This window comes from Neopelma chrysocephalum, unplaced genomic scaffold (assembly GCF_003984885.1).
Source record: "Neopelma chrysocephalum unplaced genomic scaffold, ASM398488v2 Primary Assembly neopelma1_23, whole genome shotgun sequence".
Classification (NCBI taxonomy): domain Eukaryota; kingdom Metazoa; phylum Chordata; class Aves; order Passeriformes; family Pipridae; genus Neopelma; species Neopelma chrysocephalum.
Window position 1 is genome coordinate 37498796 of NW_020897691.1, and position 19657 is coordinate 37518452.

The 19657-nt window shown below is 36.7% G+C and overlaps 1 protein-coding gene across 1 annotated transcript in view; it reads left to right on the forward strand.

Annotated features, from left to right (window-relative positions):
* PREP (prolyl endopeptidase) overlaps positions 1–19657 on the forward strand; it is a 95469-nt gene that overhangs the window by 15959 nt on the left and 59853 nt on the right. Inside the window, exon 7 of the mRNA XM_027694115.1 lies at positions 9574–9679. Within this exon, the coding sequence (XP_027549916.1) occupies positions 9574–9679 (106 nt within the window). The remainder of the gene's footprint in view (positions 1–9573; positions 9680–19657) is intronic.

Sequence of the window (19657 nt, forward strand, 5' to 3'; positions counted from 1 at the left end):
CAGCCTGTAATGACACAATCTCATATGCTTTTTCTTCCTTGAGGTCATTCTGCCTGATACACATTCCAGGACAGAGAAGGATCTTTTGAGAGATAATGTGTCACTGTTCTTGTTTCTTCTTCATTGATATTTAGCCCCAGCTTTCACTCCCTGTGCAAAAAGCTTATTCCAATAATCATCTTATCTGGATATTCCCTGCCATATATATATTTTTTTTTATTTTCGTTATGTCTTTCCTGAAAAATAAATATGTCTATTCTGCTTAATTTAATAATGGAGACATACAGGTCAAAATCTGTTAATACTGTGTGCACAACTGGAGAATTCTAGATTTCCCTGCAATAAGTTTTATCAGCACAGATAGGGTACAGATTGTGTTGTTGGAAATGGAACCAGTGACTGCTGCTGGAACTGATTTCTTAAGCTTATTTTGTTGAACTACTACTATATAGTGCAAAGGTTTTGTAATTAATATGTGGGTTTATTCTTCATATTAGGTTTAACAGTGCTCAATTCAGTGTACTGAGTGCTGTTGGAATGTAGTGTTGGTCATTCTGTTTATCAAGGAACTGATATTTTTCCAGTGGATGAATACCCATTGTAATACCTTGCATTCTTCTAGCTACTATGTTCAATCAATACATTTTGTTTCTATATAGGGTCTTTTTTGGTCTGATGCTTTTGATAAATATGAAGTGTTTTTACTCTGATTTGGGTCCTAGACTACTTTTTTCTGAGATTGTTCTCTTAAAAAATTTGATCATTGGTCTGTGTCACTTTTCAACACATTAACCCATGAAAATGTTGGTGGGAGTCTTTTCTGTGGGCTGCAAGAAAACAGATCCTTTCAGAGAATTTGAACAGTGAGATTTAAAATAAGACAGTGAGTGAGAACACGAAGGGCTTCCCAGCAAAGTGATGACACTGAGCTTTCTCTGTACAAATCAGGCTTATCTGTAGGTTCTATGAATAACAAGAACCTTTTTTACACAATCTGATGTATTCATGAAACGTACCTTTAACAACTGACCTGAATATCAATGTAAACTTGCAAGTGGGGCTTTGGATTTTTATTTTTTTTTTAATTTTCAAAAACTAGTCAGTTCTGTTAAGCTTAACTGGCGATAAAATGGAATTTAGAAATCATTATCCTTATTTTTCCCTAGTTCCCTAAATAAATGGACTTTCTGTTGGTGACAGATGTCTTGTAGTGGTGTATCCACTGATTCACATGAGTGATGTTCATTATTATTATTATTATTTCTTTCCCATATCATGAGCTAAACTCCACATGTTGTTGTGAAGGCAAATTCATTTTCCATGGGGGAGGACTGTTGCAGTCTGACTCTTGCTGTAGAACAGGAAGATGAAAGAATATGGTGCAGCTATGAGTTTTGAAACTGCTGGAGCTGAAACAGCCCCATAACTCTTGGGAAGGTGGGGAGGGCGGTGAATGGAGAAAACAACTCCCTCCTGTGGGTTCTTGTTTAATAAATTTTATATCATAGAATGGTATGGCTGCTTATGACTGTTTTCTTGACCTCTAAGAGGCATAAATGTCCAGAGATGTTCCATAAATGCTATTTTAAGGAGTGGTAAAACAGAGATCCACCTCAGTAAATAATCATGAACTCATCTAAGTAAGAGTACTTTGAAACAGCTGATATTCTGGGGTTGTGCTGTGACTCCAGCTGAAAAATATGGCTCTGTTATAGTGATACTAATGAAAAAATGGGTTTTAATAGCCAGGAGAAAAAATATTCTGCAATAAAAAAACCCAAAACCAAATTAAACAGTGAAATTGCAAAATGTGGTTTCATCCTTGTGCAGCAGGTCAAAAAATCTTCTTTTCAGGCCATTCCAAAAAGTTTTCTGATGAATTTTTTAAAGTGTTTGAGAACATGGAAGACCACAAAGTAATGGGGGAAAAGTTAAAATATTATTAGTAAAAATCAAATTATATCGCTTTTTGATGCTTCCTTGGTGCTGATATGCTGCCATAGATTTTAAAATAAACAGCTCAACATGCTGTGAAATGAATGCTTTCATGCATTCCTATCAGATAAATAAATAAATGTTTTAATTTTAGCAGCCTTACTGGTCCAAATAGGTAGAGCCCTCTATAAATTGGATTCTTTTTATGTTTTACACAAGCTTCAATGAAAACAGTTGGATTATGGTGTAGGAGTTCTAATCTCAACTACCAAACCTTTCTCTATGGTGGGGGTAGAGTTGAAACTTTCACACTCAGAGCAGAATTTGCAGGTCTCGCAACCACTGGGCCAAGAAAGAGAAATAGAAATTCCAAGCTTGCAAGTGAAAAGCACTGAGAAGGAGATCCTTCAGAGACTGCAGCAGTAATAATGTTGCCACGATACTTCAGATAAAGTGAGTAATCTCAGGTACTGTAGGAAGTCAGAGTGGTGTGTATTCTCAATGGAGAGAAGAAACTAGGTCACTGATGAGGACAAAAGGGGCTTGTATAAAATTCTGTCAGCTTAATATATGTACAAGACAATATGCAAGAAAATAACTTCAGGGTTTTTTTCCTCATTACACATTCAACACCAGCCCCAAGTATGCTTGATTTAAACAAAATCTGTGGTGCTGAAAATGGTATTGACAGAGAAATATAGATGTATTTCCAGTTCTTCACTTGAAGGGATTGCATGTTTATCTGTTTATTTTTAGTCATATGTATAAGTTTTGAAAAAGAGCCTATGAAACCTTTTTTTTAGTTTAGAGAAGGCATGTGCATTTCTGGTACAGATTCCAGGATGGTGGGGGAGTTGGGAAGAGCAGGGATGGAGTTTAATTGAATAAACATCCCAGTAGAGGGTAGTCTGCTATGAAGATTTTTAAAACCTTTGCAATGTCTTAGCTACTCTGGGAAAAGAGGAACATCCCATGCTTCTCTATTTAAGTGGCATGTTCTTGCTTCTTCTCCAGACTGACTGAGCATATCTCTCTTTCACAGACAGGCTGTTATTCTCAAAGTTAAACAATAAGTTATATAAGAGTCTTTCATGGCTGGTAGTGTTAAAAGTCCCTACAGTACTGGCAGGAAAGTAAACAGGAGAGAAAGAAAGGGGCGAGGGGAACCCTCGTAGCCCAATTCTGCCAACAGTAAAACAAATACAATTTTTCATGTTGTTGTTTAACAAGCACTGCCTCTGAATTGACTTTTTTTTTTTTTTAATTTTTTATTTTCTATTTAGAGTTGTCACTTAACATCGGTGGCTCTTAACTAGGGAGGTGATCTTGCAAATGAAATTCAGAGCACAGAGGGGTAAGCTGTGCTAGGAGAAAGTGTGCTGGCTGTGGTGTGTTTTCGCTGCAGGAAAATTGAAGTGCAGCATGCTCAGGGGAAGAGTGAGTAGCATGGAGGGGAAGGGCTGAAAACATTGTCAGCTTGCTCAAGTGAGACATACTGATGGTTAAAACAGGGCTGTGGGAATTTTTCTAAAACCTTACACTATCTTTGTTAAGCCTGGATCTGGAATAGAAGCCTACTATGACTATCTTCCTGCAGACCTGGAAATAGGTCTGGAGAATTTTGCTATCAAGAAACAGCCAGGTAGTAGTTTTATTATTTATTTATTTTACTATAAACTGAAGGCAATTGTAAAAGTTGTGTGTGATGTTTCTGACATCAGAAGATTACTGATTTTATTCTGACTAGACTTAAGAAAGAGAATGGATGTAAATATGCATGTACATATTGCTGGGGTCCTCTTCTGAACAGGGCTGCCTGGTGTCCTGTTGGAATTGAAACAGTTGTCAGCACAATGATCTAGGGTCAAAATCCCAGTTCCGTGGCTCTGGTAGGGCTCCTTCAACCTCAAACTTAGCAGAGGCTCAGAAGAATATGGTCAGAATAGAAAGGCTCTTTATACCAGCACATCATATCTAAAATCCCAGGAGAAAAACCCAGCTGGAATAAGGAATTTAAATTAATGCCCAGGGCAACTTTTTAACCAGGGAAGTGGGTGGATAAAACATATCAGACTATCATTTACATATAACCGTATCCATGCCCTGAAAAAAGTATGTTGAGTCTGCTCTCAGAATGTAGTAAGTAGTTTCTGTCAGACCTGATCCTGAAATTATGCAATCCTGTGATCACCCATCATGAGGGCTTCTGAAATCTAGTCGATTAATCCAGTACTCTGCAAATAGAAAACAAAACAAAGCCTTTGCAGTCTGAGAGTACCAGCTTCGGGTGGCTTGGATTGTTCAGATGGTCCCAAGAGGTCGCTATTTGAAAGGGAGTTCTTGCCCCAGTCCTTAAAGTCTCAAAAAACTGCTCCAACTTAAAATGTGACAGGAGGTATGTGCAAACTTCAGTGACTTACTGGAACCACTGCAAAGATAATGTCAAAACATAACTTTATGTTCCTTTCATTAAAAAAACCAAACTACAACTCTTCCCTCCCCAAGAAAAAAAAAAAAACAACCAAAAAAACTCCAACCCTTCACAATCATTTTATCTAATGAAAAAATTGAGATAATAAAAGTGGAGTTTGAAAGGCTGGGAGATTACGGTGAGGGTTCTTTGTGATCAGGCAGGCAGATCTTTGTGGCATGGCAACATGTGCACATCTGTGGTATTAAAACACTTGAGGCTGTTCAGACAGCATAATTGCTCTTTACTGATGAAATGTTTAAGCAAATTCTACAGAAATTTTTCTTTTTTCTCTGTAGAAGCCATGTGCTTTTTGGTGTTTTCCTTTGTTCCTATGATAGAAAGCTTTAAAATACTCATAAATAACAACAGATAGGTAATTTCTGCATCAAGTGAAATTATTCCTGTATGTGAATTCTTCTTAGTTGAGTCATATTCAGGGTCAGTGTTATGCAAAAGTGCAGTATATATGTAAAGTTAAGGAAGTAACTGATGTTACGAGTCTGTTTTATTGTGGTGACTAGGTACATCCCTAAAGGTAGATTTAAAAAAAAAAAATCTAGTCAGTCACTCTGTGTTTTTAAGCTGTTACATCCATAGCATTTAGTGAAAATTGTGACAATGTTAAAATGCAGCTTATTGATGCAATGAGTTTTTAGTTCCTAGTTATTAAAGCCATGCATTGCACAGTTGCATCTCTCTTGCCACCCATCTTTCTTTCTCTGGATGCTTTCATCTTCCGTGGCTGGATACATGGAGTCCAGTTAGTAATTTGACCTTTTGGCTCTGTTTGAAAGCTTTGATTCTGTCCGTGATTTTTGTGAACTTCGATGTTTATTTTTTTCTATGAGATTGATTTGATGTGTTTCATTAGAAATGCATTAGATAGCAATGCAAAGGGCACTAGTGCATGAAGAACAGTAGTTTGTAAAATAACCACAGATGAAGATCAGGTTGTAGATTATCATGGTGTTAATGTCTGCAGTTAAAGAAGAGAGTTTATCTTTTCCTCAATACAGGCATATTATCTAATAACTGAATTTTACTTTTGTAATTTTTAGTACGTTGTTATGCAGAAACAAATTATGCAGTAATTATTTTTCCCACCTTGAAAATAAAAAGGGGAAAGGTAGTAAAACTTGTAATTTATCATCTTAAAAAGGAATTATGTGTATATATAGTTGCCTTAGTATGATACTATGCACTCAAAGGGCCCCTATTTGTGAACTAAATATAAAGAGCTCTTACTTGTCCTAAATCTGGCAGTGGTGATTATCCAGGTAGTGTTCAAAGAACTTGCATTAGTAGTCACTGGGATTGCTGGCATGCACATTACTTGGAAGTAGAGCACTCTAATGTCTATCCTATTGACATTTTAGTTGAGGGGTGATACATAAAGCCAGGAAGTCTGAAAACCACCTGCCTTCTCCTGTTCATTCTTTTTGTTGTTGTTGTTTGTTTAATTATGTATGAATTTTTGGTCTGAAATGTGCTGCTACTAGACAAAATATTTAACTTTGCTTTTGCTGTGGATCCTAATAAAGCTTTAGTGTTCCTTATATGGCTTGTATGATGAATCAATTGGATTTTGTAATGAAAGAAAATATTTAAGTGATTACAAGATTCCTTTTACTAATTGGGCTTTAAATAATTTTTCTTATTTTGATACTCATGGATTTATTGAAGTTACAGGTAAACCACTTCATCTCTTAATGCTTACCTAAGCAGTGCTTACTTTTCATCAAACTGAAGAAAAACAGGTAACATTGAAACAAAATTGCTAAGGGAAAAAAAAAACAATTCACAGAAAATACTCCACTATAAACTAAAACTCCTCTATAAAGGTTTTACTTTAAAGAGTTTGATGTTTGAAAGATTAAATAAAATAGTACTTGGGAGCACAGCTATCTTAATGATACTGCTGTGTATGTTGGTATGGTGTAATGATGGTCACAACAAATGTTTAGGAAATAATAGATACAACAAATTCAAAATTGCCAAGTGACTGAATGGCAGTAGTGAAGCTAAAAGCTATGTACCAATGTCAGCTCTTTGAAATAATCCTTCCTTTACTAGTGCCGAGTTAGGGATTAGTGCTGTATTATGCTGATAAAATCATTGTTATGCTGAAGGTTTTTCAAAGCTCTAATTGAAAGGCTACAGGATCTTTTCTGTCCTGCTTTGACAGATCCTAAATGTTGTTTTGAGAGTTGCAATTGCTTTATAACCTCCTTACTTTTACCAGTGGGTGTTGTTTGAAATGATAGTAATTATTTTAATGAGAGAAATATACACCGAGTGGCATTCCAGAGCTCCTTCAGAAATTACTGAAATGTGTTTCCTTTTCAGTTGAGATGGAGGAAACCAGGTCTGACATTACAGCTGTCTCCCTTATGCTGAACCATGAATGCATTCTAAGATTTGACTGAGATGCTAGTATGAAATTTCAGTTCATAAATTTGTGAGCCAAGAACAAGGGTTGCAGTTCAACTCATGAAGATGATGTAGCAGTATAAGAATAACCCAAATGATAGTTGGTAAATCCTATTTCCTTTTGCCATCCTGAAACCCAAGATACTGTCTGTTTACAGTATAGAGTCGGTGGCATTCAGGCTGTGATTCCACATTCGTCAGTGCTGTAATCTGAGCTGCCTTAAGCAATCTCTGCCCCTATTATTCATGTTTCCAGCTGCTTGGTGCAGTGTGTTAGCTTGGCCATTTGTGCAACTGCACAATGAATGGACTGAGATAGTAATATGGCAGAGGGACTTCTTTTATTATTTTTCTTTTTTTTATTGTGTTACGTCTTTTTTTTAATTTCCTCCTTCCCCTCCTGGATTCTTTGTTTTGTTTGTTTTGGAATTTTTTTTTAATTTTTTTTTGTTTAACATGCTATTTTTTTCAGCTGGATCAGTTCCCCAGACTGGTTTACTTCACAAATGGCAGATGATTGTACTGACATGACACAGGGAATGAACTTGCATGGATACAAGCGAGTATAGCAGTAGAAAGAGCTAGAGGTGGAGACCTTCTAAGCTGATACTGCTGCCAAGATTTGCTCACCAAACTGTAACTTCGCAATGTGGATGTCTAAATCTGCGGTATAATGCTAAACATTTAAGCATGCTGCAGTCAACTGTATCTTGTCTTGTTTCTGTCAAATTCCTTTGGGTTATAGAACTCACTGATGTAAGAATAGCTTTAGACAGACATAATTGGTATCTCACCAGCAAGATGCATTGGGAGTTCCTACTTCAAATTAAACATAAACTGCTATCAACTCTTAACTAGTCCAGCTGGGAATAATGAAGGAAAAACTCATTAGATGTACTCAGATTTGCTGTCATCAGAGGTTCTCAATTGCCTTTGTAACAACATCAGAAATTTGCAAGTCAGTGTTCTTTCTTGGGGAAAGCAATCGGTCTTCTCTTAACTGTTTAACTCAGTATCAAAGAACAAATTTACATGGGTTCTGACTGTGACTGAAAGAATTTTGTGTGTCATACTCTTGAGTTTAACTGAAATTTATATTTCTATATACCACTTACAATCACTTGGTATGTTTTTTGAGTTTGTGAGGAAGAGGAGGAAACTTGGTGCTTTTACAGGTATGGACGGATGTTTAAGCAGTGTATTGCAGTAATTTTCTTAATTAAAACTGACACCTTCAGTTATTGTTTCTCTAATAAAACACTTATGATGCTTCTTTCAAGAAAGATCACCTAATCTTGGCTTCCTTTTCTGGATAGACTCCCTTCTAGGAAGAAGGAAACAAAATGTCTCAATTTTGCAGATTGCCCTATTAAAGGTATCTTTGCTGTTTCATATAATGGGGCTTTTTATTTGGTCCAGTAGGAATCTTAGGTGTTCTTTCCTATTTGTGTTGTGAGATTTCAGCTCTGTAGACATTTTTTTTAGTCATATAATTAGCTGTTAACAAAATGCCTGTAAAAAATACAACTTGGAAACACTCATTTGGAGTTTGTTTTTGTTTTGAGGAGTCTTTGGTTGTTGGGGCTTTTTTGTTAGCTTTCATACACTGACATTTGTCTCTATTCTACTAGGTCCCCTTCTTGTGTCTTCAGAACTGTGGATTTGTTTGAATAGCAGTATCGTTAGAACCTAATTATTCTGAAATTTATTTTGCTTAACTCATTCTACAGATATTTTGCACAACTAATGTTACAAATATTAACCGAAATATGTCTAAGAAGTAATGACAATGTATGAATAAGAATCCTTTGAAGATGTGTTTAGGGCCAAGTGGAAAGTTGCCAGAACCCGAATTCATATTTTTTGATTAGGGGTTTAAATTTCCATTAGATACTGTCATGTAAGGACAATATGGACAGGAAACGACCTGTGTCAGCTCAGTTAATTAAACATCTATGGTACTTATGGAATATACTCAAAACAGCTCAGTCAGGAGAGAGAAACTTTAAGTTGATGACTTCTTGTTACTTCCTGCCTTGCCTTGTTGGGCTTGCACTTTCAAAAGCTTTGCCAGGAAACAGAGTATGTTTGCAAAGCCCAAGTAGCAAGAAGGATTCATTTCGAAAATTTTGTCGTGTGTCATGCATGTGCAAAAATGAACCAGAAGCTTCAGAAAATTTATAACTTAATGCTCATTTAACAGCAGCACTAGATTTTTGTGTATGTAAACATAATGAAAAGGTCGAAAATCAAAATTCTGAGTGTCATTTAGTTTGCCACAGTAGACAAAGCGAGGGGGAGGAGGTGCTCCAGGTGCTGGAGCAGAGATTGCCCTGCAGACTGTGCTGAAGACCACGGTGAAGCAGGCTGTGCCTCTGCAGCCTATGGAGGTCCGCAGTGGAGGAGATATCTGCTGTGACTTATTTAAACACCTGTTTAGCTGGAATACATTTAATAATAATAAACTTTCTTTGTTTTAATTCATGGTGAAAATAAACAGATAATAGTTTCATTTTGATCTCCTGAAACGTTAGCAGTCTGTACTTATGTTATTTATTGATGTAAGTGATGAATGTGGGTTCTCGGTGAGTTCTCATATTCCATACTTGTCTGTTTACTCAACTAACTGTAGAATCAATTCATTTTTTCCTCGGGGTTTAGGTAGTAACTTCTCAAGTTAGACTTTTTTTCTCCAGAGGATGAATTGTCTTTGATTTTTCTATAACTTCTTATAGGTGTCAGATGATGGTCGATATGTCTTGCTGTCTATTAGAGAAGGCTGTGATCCAGTGAACAGACTGTGGTACTGTGATCTACAAAGAGAATCTCAGGGTATATCAGGTATGTGTTTTCTTGCTTTCTAAGTTTTGCTTCATTTTAAGGCAATGTAAGACTTGAATTACTTTGTTTAAATATATGTATTTTAATATATGTATTGCTTAACCTCCTTAATGCAGAGATTATGAGAAAAAATAAACACTGCTTCCTTCTGCTACCATTCCATTTTCTGTTATATATCAGTAGATGGAAAACTCTTTGTAGTTCTGTAGTTTGTTTAAAAGGTCTCAATGAAAAATCGACGTAATATAGGCAGCCTTACCCAGTGTATGTTTCATTTCATTCTACCCCACTAGTTTCTACCCCGTGTTTACATTTTTTTTTGTATTTTAAAAGAATTTAATTTAATAATTTAAAATAATTCATGTCTCCCTTCAAGTACTAATAGCCTTTTTTTAAAAAACATAACTGCTTTATAGATAACATTTTTTTTTTCTCCATATAGTACTAGGAAATGAACAAAAATCCTCTGATTTTGTTTTGTAGCGACATTGTTATTACAGTAGAAGTATCTACTCATACTTCGAATACACTTTCATGAAATGTTCTTTCCTTGGCTTCTAGTTGGATTAGTGTTTGGCTTTTGTGTATTTGACTTTTTAGCCTCAATGGTATGGGATGAAACTTTGCTCCATATGGCTGTTGTTGATGGTTGGCATAGTTAGCTGTTTTATTGATTAGTGGTTTTGTATTTCCAGAGTATTGGATTGTTGAAATGTCATCTTCAATATGTGCTTTGCGTACAACACAACTCGGCTTTTTTTGATTCTTTGCAACTTTCTTTTTGTTAAATACTGGATCTCAAACTTCTTTTGTTTATTAGCAGAATATTCTAGGCTTAGGAGTGTGATTAGGACTGATAGCAGCTTTGCAATATGGAGTGTATAGTTCTGTTTCTCCTTGCCTTTATTGCACTAGGTGGTTGTTGTGTTCTTCCCTTAGTTCATCAACAAGTCTTAGTACAATATTTTGCATTTTGGTGAGTTTGGTGTTATTGATGATAGTTAACAGTTTTATACTCCTTTCTGGGAGTAACTTTTTGAGGCATGTCACACACTCATTTTATAAAGGATATTTCTTAATTACTTCTAAACTTGTCTTGAACAACTGTAGTTGTTTAATGCCCTCTTGAATGCAGGAGATTGCAGGCCTAATCAAAGTCATTACATGCTTTCTATGCAACTATATTTCAAACATAAAATTGTGTAGATAAACTGTTTACAAAAATGCTTCACTATACTAAATGATAAATTGCATTGTCATTCAAGTTGACACTCTCCAGCTGGAGACAGCATACATCAAAAGCATAGCTCTCCTCCCATATTCACCCTCCCATTTATAGAGACATTGGACAACTTTGAAGAGAATACTATCATCAAGCCTTGAAATGACCATGGATGAGATAACGAAGCATCTATTTTGTACTACCTAGTATAAGGTAGACCTACAGTTTAACCTTTTCCGGGCTTGAAAATGCTTCTTTAAAAAGGTGTTTTCTCTGAACCAGTCTTTGATTTGCCTTGCTACATGTTTGTCGTTGGGTAGGAGTTATGCAATCCTTCGAAATTCTTCCTTTTTGCCTATAAAAGGAAAGATCTAGCTGTAACCATTTGCTTGCACAAATTCCCTATTCTATAAAGTTAGGAACTCTCCAGATCTGTCTCACTAAGTTGCCAAGTGCACTTTCAGTACAAAGACTCTTCTTTACCCATGTCTTTTTACCACCATGTTAGTGAGCATGGGCCTAAACAGTAAATGTCTGGGATACTTCCTAAGGTTGATCTCCCATGCAACTGTAAATATGCTGAACCACCAGTCCTTCAGCTTTTGGTGGCCAGAGGCAATAAGTTGAGCAAGCAGTAATATATGTAAGCTTAATTTTTGGCTCTATCAATCTAGCCCACAAGAGGTGTAATTTCAGTTCAACTTTTAATTTTCTGAGACAGCAAGTGTAGAAGAGGTTGCTTGTGAAGTTAGGAAAAATTAATGTCAAATTTCAGTTAAGCTGTTCTAGACAAGTAAATAAGCAACTCTGGAGTAGTGGAGTTAAATGGCAAATCTATTTCTTAAGATTTGCATTTAGCTGCCGGTGGTACAGGCTGCTCAGTAATATATCAAGATATGTTCAGATGGGTTAAGTGATGCTTAGAGAATTATGTATAACAGAAGCATATTCTTAACAAAACCATGAGATACAAAAATACTGACTCTTGTTGTGCTGTCTTTGGAATGCAGTGTTAGTACAAGGGTCTATGTAAGTATCAAACTATACTTCGTTATGAAATTTTAGGAGAATCAAGTGACTTTGAAAAGTATCTCTACTTTTAAAACGTGTTACATGATCCTTCTGTCTTTTGGAACAGACTTTATTTATGAGTAGATCTCATACCTTTGGTGACATCTGAGATAGTTCTTGCCTTCAGAACTATTGAATGTTTAATCTGTGACTTTTTACTTGAATTGTTTACAATTATATATTTGTTCAAGAAGCCATTCTAGTGTTCGGAATACCACATCTTAGTTTTGAAAAAAAAAAAAAAGGAAGAAAAAAGTAGGATACCTAGTGCTTTTCCAGTCTCCTTGGTGGTACTTGATATAGATAAATAATTAGATTTTCAAGCACGTTTTTTTCCCTACTTGCTCTTTTAATCCAGGTTGTCCAAGAATTTGTACCTTTTATATTGTATTTTTTGAAAAGGAGAAGATAAGTCTGAGATACTTGGCTCCCCTCTGCGAAGGTCCCTATCAATATAACCTCTACTCTATATTGCTGTTGCTGAAACAGAGACCTGGAACAGAATTCACAAACAGAAGTTTGGATGGAGCAATGTAGCCATAGGTGTATTTGTGATGTTCTCAATACTGTCCTTATCCTGGAATTCCCAAGCCTTTCAGATGATGGCAGTTTGAAGCATGTGTTCAACCAGCATGGGTTTAGGAGGGGCAGGTCCTGTCTGACCAACCTGATCTCCTTTTATGATCAGGTGACCTGCCTGGCGGAGGAGGGATGAATAGGCAGACCTGACTTCTTTTGTCTAGATGGAGTAAAACAGGTTAGGACTTCTCTTACCTACAAAGGGATCAGGGCACTAAGCTGTTCCTATCACAGACATTTTATGGGCATGTTACATGTTGCTAGGTCTTTTTGTGCTGAATAGTAATGTTCTGGTTTCTAGGTTGAGGCCCTTGTGCTAAGTGAAAAACATTTGTGTTTCCATGAAATAATTCATAGTTTGGATCCATTTGATTCTATAGCTTATTTAGGAAGAGTATTTGGTTTTATAACTTTTCTCATTTCACCGAGGCCTTAAGAAAAAAATTTGGAAAATTTCATGCAATCTGGCAATATTGCACTGGATATACAGAGGTTGGGAGGTGGAGATTTCATATGATCACATACAACTTTAAGTTTTCTCTGTCATGTATAGAGATTATTGATACAGTTTTTCATTATATTTATCTTTGGGGGCTTTTTTGATTTAGCTGAACTAGTGAACTTCAGCACACAGATGGACATATGGGAGTGAGTTATACTCTTATGAAATATTTCAAGTCTGGTGTCAACAAATTTCTCATAGTTCTGAACTGACTTGTTTTGTAAAGTCAGTTTAGAAGGATAAATACAATAAAGTAAATATGTTGTACTTAGGGTTTGTTAGAATTGAGGTTGTCTAGCTCATTTGTGGACTTTGTTTCTAACTTACTGTAGATTAATGACATGGTACAATTTTTTTGAAACATTTTTACCTATATATTAGGAGACCTGCTTGCTCAGAGTAAAGTTTTAATGTGTTTGTCTGAAAGACGGGAAAAAAATTGTTTTCCGTCAAAGAGCACAGTATCTGGTTGAACTATTTTGCAGGCTAGAATGGAGAAGTGGGGTGAAAAGGGGGAATCTGTCTTGGGAAAAGAAAGAGAAGAAACAGGAGTGCAAAATGAAACACTATATTTCATGTGTGGAAATGGAAAACATTTAACAAATATCTGCCTGATAGAACGCAGAAGATGGCTGTGAATTCAGGGATGAGTCAGCTACTGTGGGAATCATTAAGCAACACAATATAGCCTATAACAGGCTTACAGGAGCTCAGATTTCTTTTCCCAGCAGGTGAAAGGAACGCGTAGTCTTTGCTTTTTACTCTTATTTATATATGGCATGATTTTATAGCAAGAAAATTATTTCCTTTTTAAATTTCAAATTAAAATCAACAATTTCTGGCTGCTTTGAAAAGATTAATCCGACAGAATAAGCACATCCAGTTGAAAAAATTAAGCTGTAAAACCTTTTTTTGCCTTCTTAAATTGTGAACTTTTCCAATATTTATGTTCAATTACATGCCTGTCCCATTTTTACTGGCTGTCTAGACAATACAAATAAAAAGTAAATTTGCAGTAAATTTTCGATCTGAGAGGCTGAAAAGGAAGATCCAGATTGTTCCACAAGAATCAGCAAGAAATGGAACAGAATGATTTTGCTAACAATCTATAAGTAGTCAGAATAATACCTTCCTTTCCAAAGCGACAGAATAATATTGTAGCTCTTCCTCTGTTTCTCATCCCAGATGTTGTTGGGATTTTTTGCAATTCCTTTAAGCTTTTCTTTACCACATTGGTCTTGTTTTCTTACTCAAGAGTTAGGCAGTGGTGCTAAATCAAAATGTTTTGTTGTTTTGAGGTGCCTGATGTAGGTTTTAATTGAGTTACCATTAGTTATATTTGTTGTTTTAAGTAATTTTCATTTTTTCACACAATGTGTTGCTTTCTCCTGCAAGAAGACAGGTCATCTTCAGTCTTGCTAGTGAAGAAAGAATAACAGACCTTACAAATAAGGAACATAAAGTATATTTTCCTGATTTGTCCCATCTTGGATAGATCTGTGACATGATCTGGACATTACAACTCTGAAATATTTCAATATTTATCTTTCAGATTCTCTGCTACTCCATGGTTCATGCAGTCCTGAGCTACATTTCCATTCTATAAAATTCGAAGAGACAGGGACCACAGAAAAGGATGCAGGAAAACCTACCTATGGAGCTGTTGAAATGGGGAAATAGGCAGTGTTGAGGGGTGAGGGGCAAAGTTCAAACTACATGGGATGTAGACACTCCATGTTTAATAGGTAACTACCTTTCTGAGGTATCACAAAATGTACAAGGGGTTGGTGTTTTTCATGTAGTGGCATAGCGTGGAGAACACATACTGTGTCTTTGCTTTGACTATGGATGTTGTCTCTTGGGATGAGACTCTGTATTCACTCCATACTTTGCCCTAAGATGAGCTTCTTAGCTTGGATATTACATAAGTACTTGAGGAAAATCTGTTCTTTGTGAAAATCATCTACTGGTACCTCTGTCACTTCTGTGCATTTCAGGACAGTATTCTAAGTGCCAACCAATCCAAAGTAAATTGCTTTGATGTAGAGGAAACCTCTGACTTAACTTTCCCACAAGTTATCTTGTTATGAAACGTGGTTTACCCAATACTTGCCACTTCATTGTTGCTTTAGTAATGGTGAGTAAATGCATTTCATTAACTTCCTGCACAGCATGAATTGTTGCTTCTTTTTGCATATACTCGCTTTAAATAAGTGAGGTGATAATGATATCATTAAAGACTCTATAGAAGCATGACATTTGACTAGATCTGCTGTACTGAGGGCAGTTGTGTTCTATGCCTTCATTGATTCTTGATGTATTTCTCAGGCTATGGACCAGGGGTAGTTAACTTGCCCTGTGTTGAGCAGGAAATTACCTTGTCTCTGAATGGAAATCACATCTAATAGATGAGAGTAGACTATTTCTAAATGTTTAGGAAACTTAAAAGAGTTTGACTTGTTTATTTCTACATTTGAAAAATTAAGTGTGCCGGATAGGACTTCCCCCTTTACTGTATATGATTACTCATGATATTTTTGTCAAGAGCTGAGAGAAAAAAATCTCATTTATTGAATTTAGAAAGATGGCAAAAGTTGCAAAACAAAAGGAACAAAACAAAAAGGAAAAATTACAACACGTGTTGGGTGTCCTAGGCATGCAGGGTTCCCAGGAACACGCCCTTCAATTCAAAAGTCCCGCTTTTTAAACATTCTTAAGGTTCAACCCCATTTACGTCATAGAAGAGGTGTTCCCCTCTTTCTGGTTGGCTTTGTCGTGCTGGGAGGTGGAGTGTCCAGCAGCATGGCAGCTTCCAGGACCAGCCATGTGGTATAAGGGGTTTCCTTACCAATATTCATTTACAGTTCCCTATTCCCGTTCGCATGTTTCCCTGACACCGGATCCAGGCTGAATCCGGCGTCTTACAGCTCCACGATATGCCCTATAGGTTAGTAAAGAAAAACTCTTATGTTAGTGATTTGCTAAATTCATTTGCTTGTAATAAAACCGATTCTTTATTTCTCACAGAGCTATAGATTAATTGAACTTACAGTGCAATCTTCTGTAATAATTCTTGTCAAATTGTTTTCCCCAGAAGGTAGTCTACACTAGTGTTTCTGTTTCTTTCCATGAATAGTGCAGGGAACATCTGAATATCTTTTCTGCTTCCCAGAGTAGCTAAAATGTTCTTCGGGCTTTCCTTCCCCCTTTCACAATGTTTCTACTGTATACAAACTGAGTCATTTTCCTCTTCAAATGTTCAGGTTGTTTGCTAGGTTTTCAAGTGGGCTATTGTGAGCTATTTGTGCCAAGAATGCCCCTTTTTAGAATAGAAAATCACTGTGATAAGTAACCTATGACAAATACATAATAGCTTTTTTTTAAAATGGGAATTTTAAATTAGTCTGAAAAGGTAAGAGGTTTGGGGGATATTTTTCCCCTACTCCTCTACTACCCCGGGCCTCTTGTGAATCCCACTAGGTAAACCCAGTTTGTGGTGTAGTTTTTAAGACAAAACTCTTTGTGTTAGAAGTGACCAGATTTACCGATTTGGAGTTTTGTGTTTACAGCTAACTTAACTTTTTAAAAAAGCTTTTATTATCTCATATTGATGCTTTACAAATATTCCATTTCTCAAGACTGGATATCTGTGGTCATAATTCACAGTATTGTGGTAAGGCAATAGTGAGGAGACTTCACTGGGAGAAAACAAGAGGGCTGCTCTTGGAGTAACTCCCTTGCTGTACTCTGCTTCAGGTAGCTGTGGATATGGGAGCTCTTCCCTTCATGCTTGCTGCTTTGGTTGCTTGTGGGGTGAGCTTTAGAAAGATAAGGCAAAATTAAAATTATGAGATTCTCGTTGGGATTTGACCACTTTGTCAGCCACTGACCAACTCACACAGTTTAATTTTTCCTTTATGAAATTTCAGTAGCAGGAATGCAACAGCTGTGTGTTGGGTGAGGAAGGACAGCACTGTAGGTTCATGTACAGAAGATTATCCCTCATTCAGGACTCCAGATTTCCCTACTTATCTTGCCAAACTGCTAGTAGGCTTTTCAACCCTTGACTCTTGTAACAAACATTTAAAAGTGATCAAATACTAAGTATTTCTTTAAAAAACCACACATATTTACCCAGTAGCTGATTTTTAGTAACTATTTTACCAAACTTGTCTTCCAGAATACAGACAGCACTCAGGTTTGCTTGTATGTTGAACCAGTCAAACAAGAAAATTCTCTCATTCATCACTTTGCTTAACTGTTTTTGGGATATCTGAAAATGTCTCATAGTAGCCAAGCAATTGGATACACAGTAATCAAGCAATTATATATAAGCAACCTTGTTGTGCACCTTGCCAAAAAATGCCACAAAACCCCCCAACCAAACAATGACTTTAAAAGAACCAAAACCGGTGGTTTTTTTTCTGTAGTGCATCTTTTCCTGTTTCTGTGCCTGATAATAATTTTGTTCTTCCCTTTTCTTGAGAAATGAGTTTGTTTCTTTTCTATTAGATTGTCAGGCTTTACTGTTTATTCTTTTGAATATGTGGTTTGGTGCAGTGAAGAAAGAATTTAGCACCAATCTGTTGGTGTGGAACAAGAGACAAATGAAAGCTGTTTAATCACTCTCGGCTATGAACTTAAACCAGCATAACATAGCCTGTTGGTCTTGCTGAAGTTGTCCTTAATATTGACCTTTTTCTTTATTTTGTGTTGTGGTAGCCACTATGAAGCCTAATAAATCAGGATCCTCTTGTGAGCACCACAGAACTGTTTTATGAGTCACTGACTCAGAGCCCTGGGCAGAGCCCCACTTTCCTCTCTCGGAGGGAGCTGAAGCATGAGAATAGAGGGGAAAAAGAAGGGATATAAGGCAGTGTGAGGAGCAAAAGAGGTAGCTCTTGTTATAACCTCTGGGAACATAGAAACTGTGAAAGGCTGCTGTGACTCCTGGAATGCAAAAAGTTGAAAGGTTGGCTAATTGGAGAGCACAGCCTGAGTCGTTGACGTGGAAGGGAGACTAAATGCAGGTTCGTCTAAGCAGGAGGTAGAAGGGCTTTGTGGAGAGAGGACAGTGGTAGGGGCTTTTATGCTTGGGTGCTGGGCTGCTTGGAGATTGGTAGTTTGTGTGTGGTGGGAACAGTGTGAGGTAGTAGGAGGACACATAGAAGCTAGTGTAAAATATATGAGAACCACTGACTTGGAAAGATGAGATAAAAATTGAGCAAACACAGAAGTTCACAGCTTGCTAGTTGCTTAGTCATTGTCAGCTGGAACTGCTTTGTACTAGGCTGGTAGAGAGAGATTGCAAAAAGGAATTTAAGAGCAGGACGGTCGGCTTCAAGAATTTTTATTTTGCTTCTTTGTTTAGAAGGTTGTTCTCTTTTTTCCCTCACTGAAGAAAGCATATACGTGACTTGAGGGCAGGTAGAAAAAAAAAAAGGTAATGTTTGTCCAGTTCTTGTTGAAAATAGGATTCTTTGGCCTTTTGTGTCTGAGTTTAGCCTTGCAATTTATCAGGCTCTCTTAAAAATAAATAAATAAGCAACCAACAGTGCTATATAGAGTTACATCAAAAGGATGAGTCACTATGTGCTGGATAGCCTGAAAAAATGGATCATAACCTTTGTAATGAAAATAAACAAGAGATAGTGAGGAGACAGACATCAGCTATAAAGTGGAATGTGGTGGGAGAAAACTCTTCCCTTTTTTGAAAGACTTTTTGTGATTGAAGTAACTTTAAAAAGAAATGTTTCAAAAGTCAACATCAAAACAAGGCCATTATATCCTAGTTCCCTAACAAATGGGGAGAAAAAAAATCAGTTGTCTTGAAACATATGTGGAAGCCTCAACAATAGTGTTTACTTAAAGAAAAATGTTTCATATCCCTTAAATGGCAATTCCAAAGAGTTTTGCTTTCAGTGTATTTTTTAATTGGAACCAAATTATTAGTAATAAAAATAAATAAAATTAGCAACAAAAAAAGAGCTACATATGTCATCTGTCTGGATTTCTGTAAGGCCTTTGACATGGTCCCCTACAACATCCTTCTCTCTAAATTGGAGAGATATGGATTTGATGAGTGGACTGTTCGGTGGTTAAGGAATTGGCTTTAGACCCCTCATCATCTTTGTGACCCTCCGCTGGACCCTCTCCAGTAGCTCCTTGTGTTTCTTGTACTGAGAAGCCCAAAACTAGACATACCTGGAGAGGAGAAGGTTTCAGGGAGACTGCTGACTCTCAGTACTTAAAGAAAGCCTATAAAAAAGATGGGGACAAACTTTTTAGCAGAGCCAGTTGCCAGCGGTAATGGTTTTAAACTAAAAAAGAGTAGGTTTAGATTAGATATAAGGAAGAAGTTTGAGTGTGATAAAACACTAAGGTTGCCCAGAGAGGTAGTAGATGCCCTATCCCTGAAAACATTCAAGTTCAGGTTGCATGGGGCTTTGAGCAACCTGATCTAGTTGAAGATGTCCCTGCTCATTGCAAGGAGGTCAGACTGGGTGACCTTCAAAGGTCCTTTCAACCCAAACTATTCTATGATTCTATGAAATTAAATAGCTTGCTATTAATTTGAGCAAGGAGATCTTCGTGCTGCCACTGT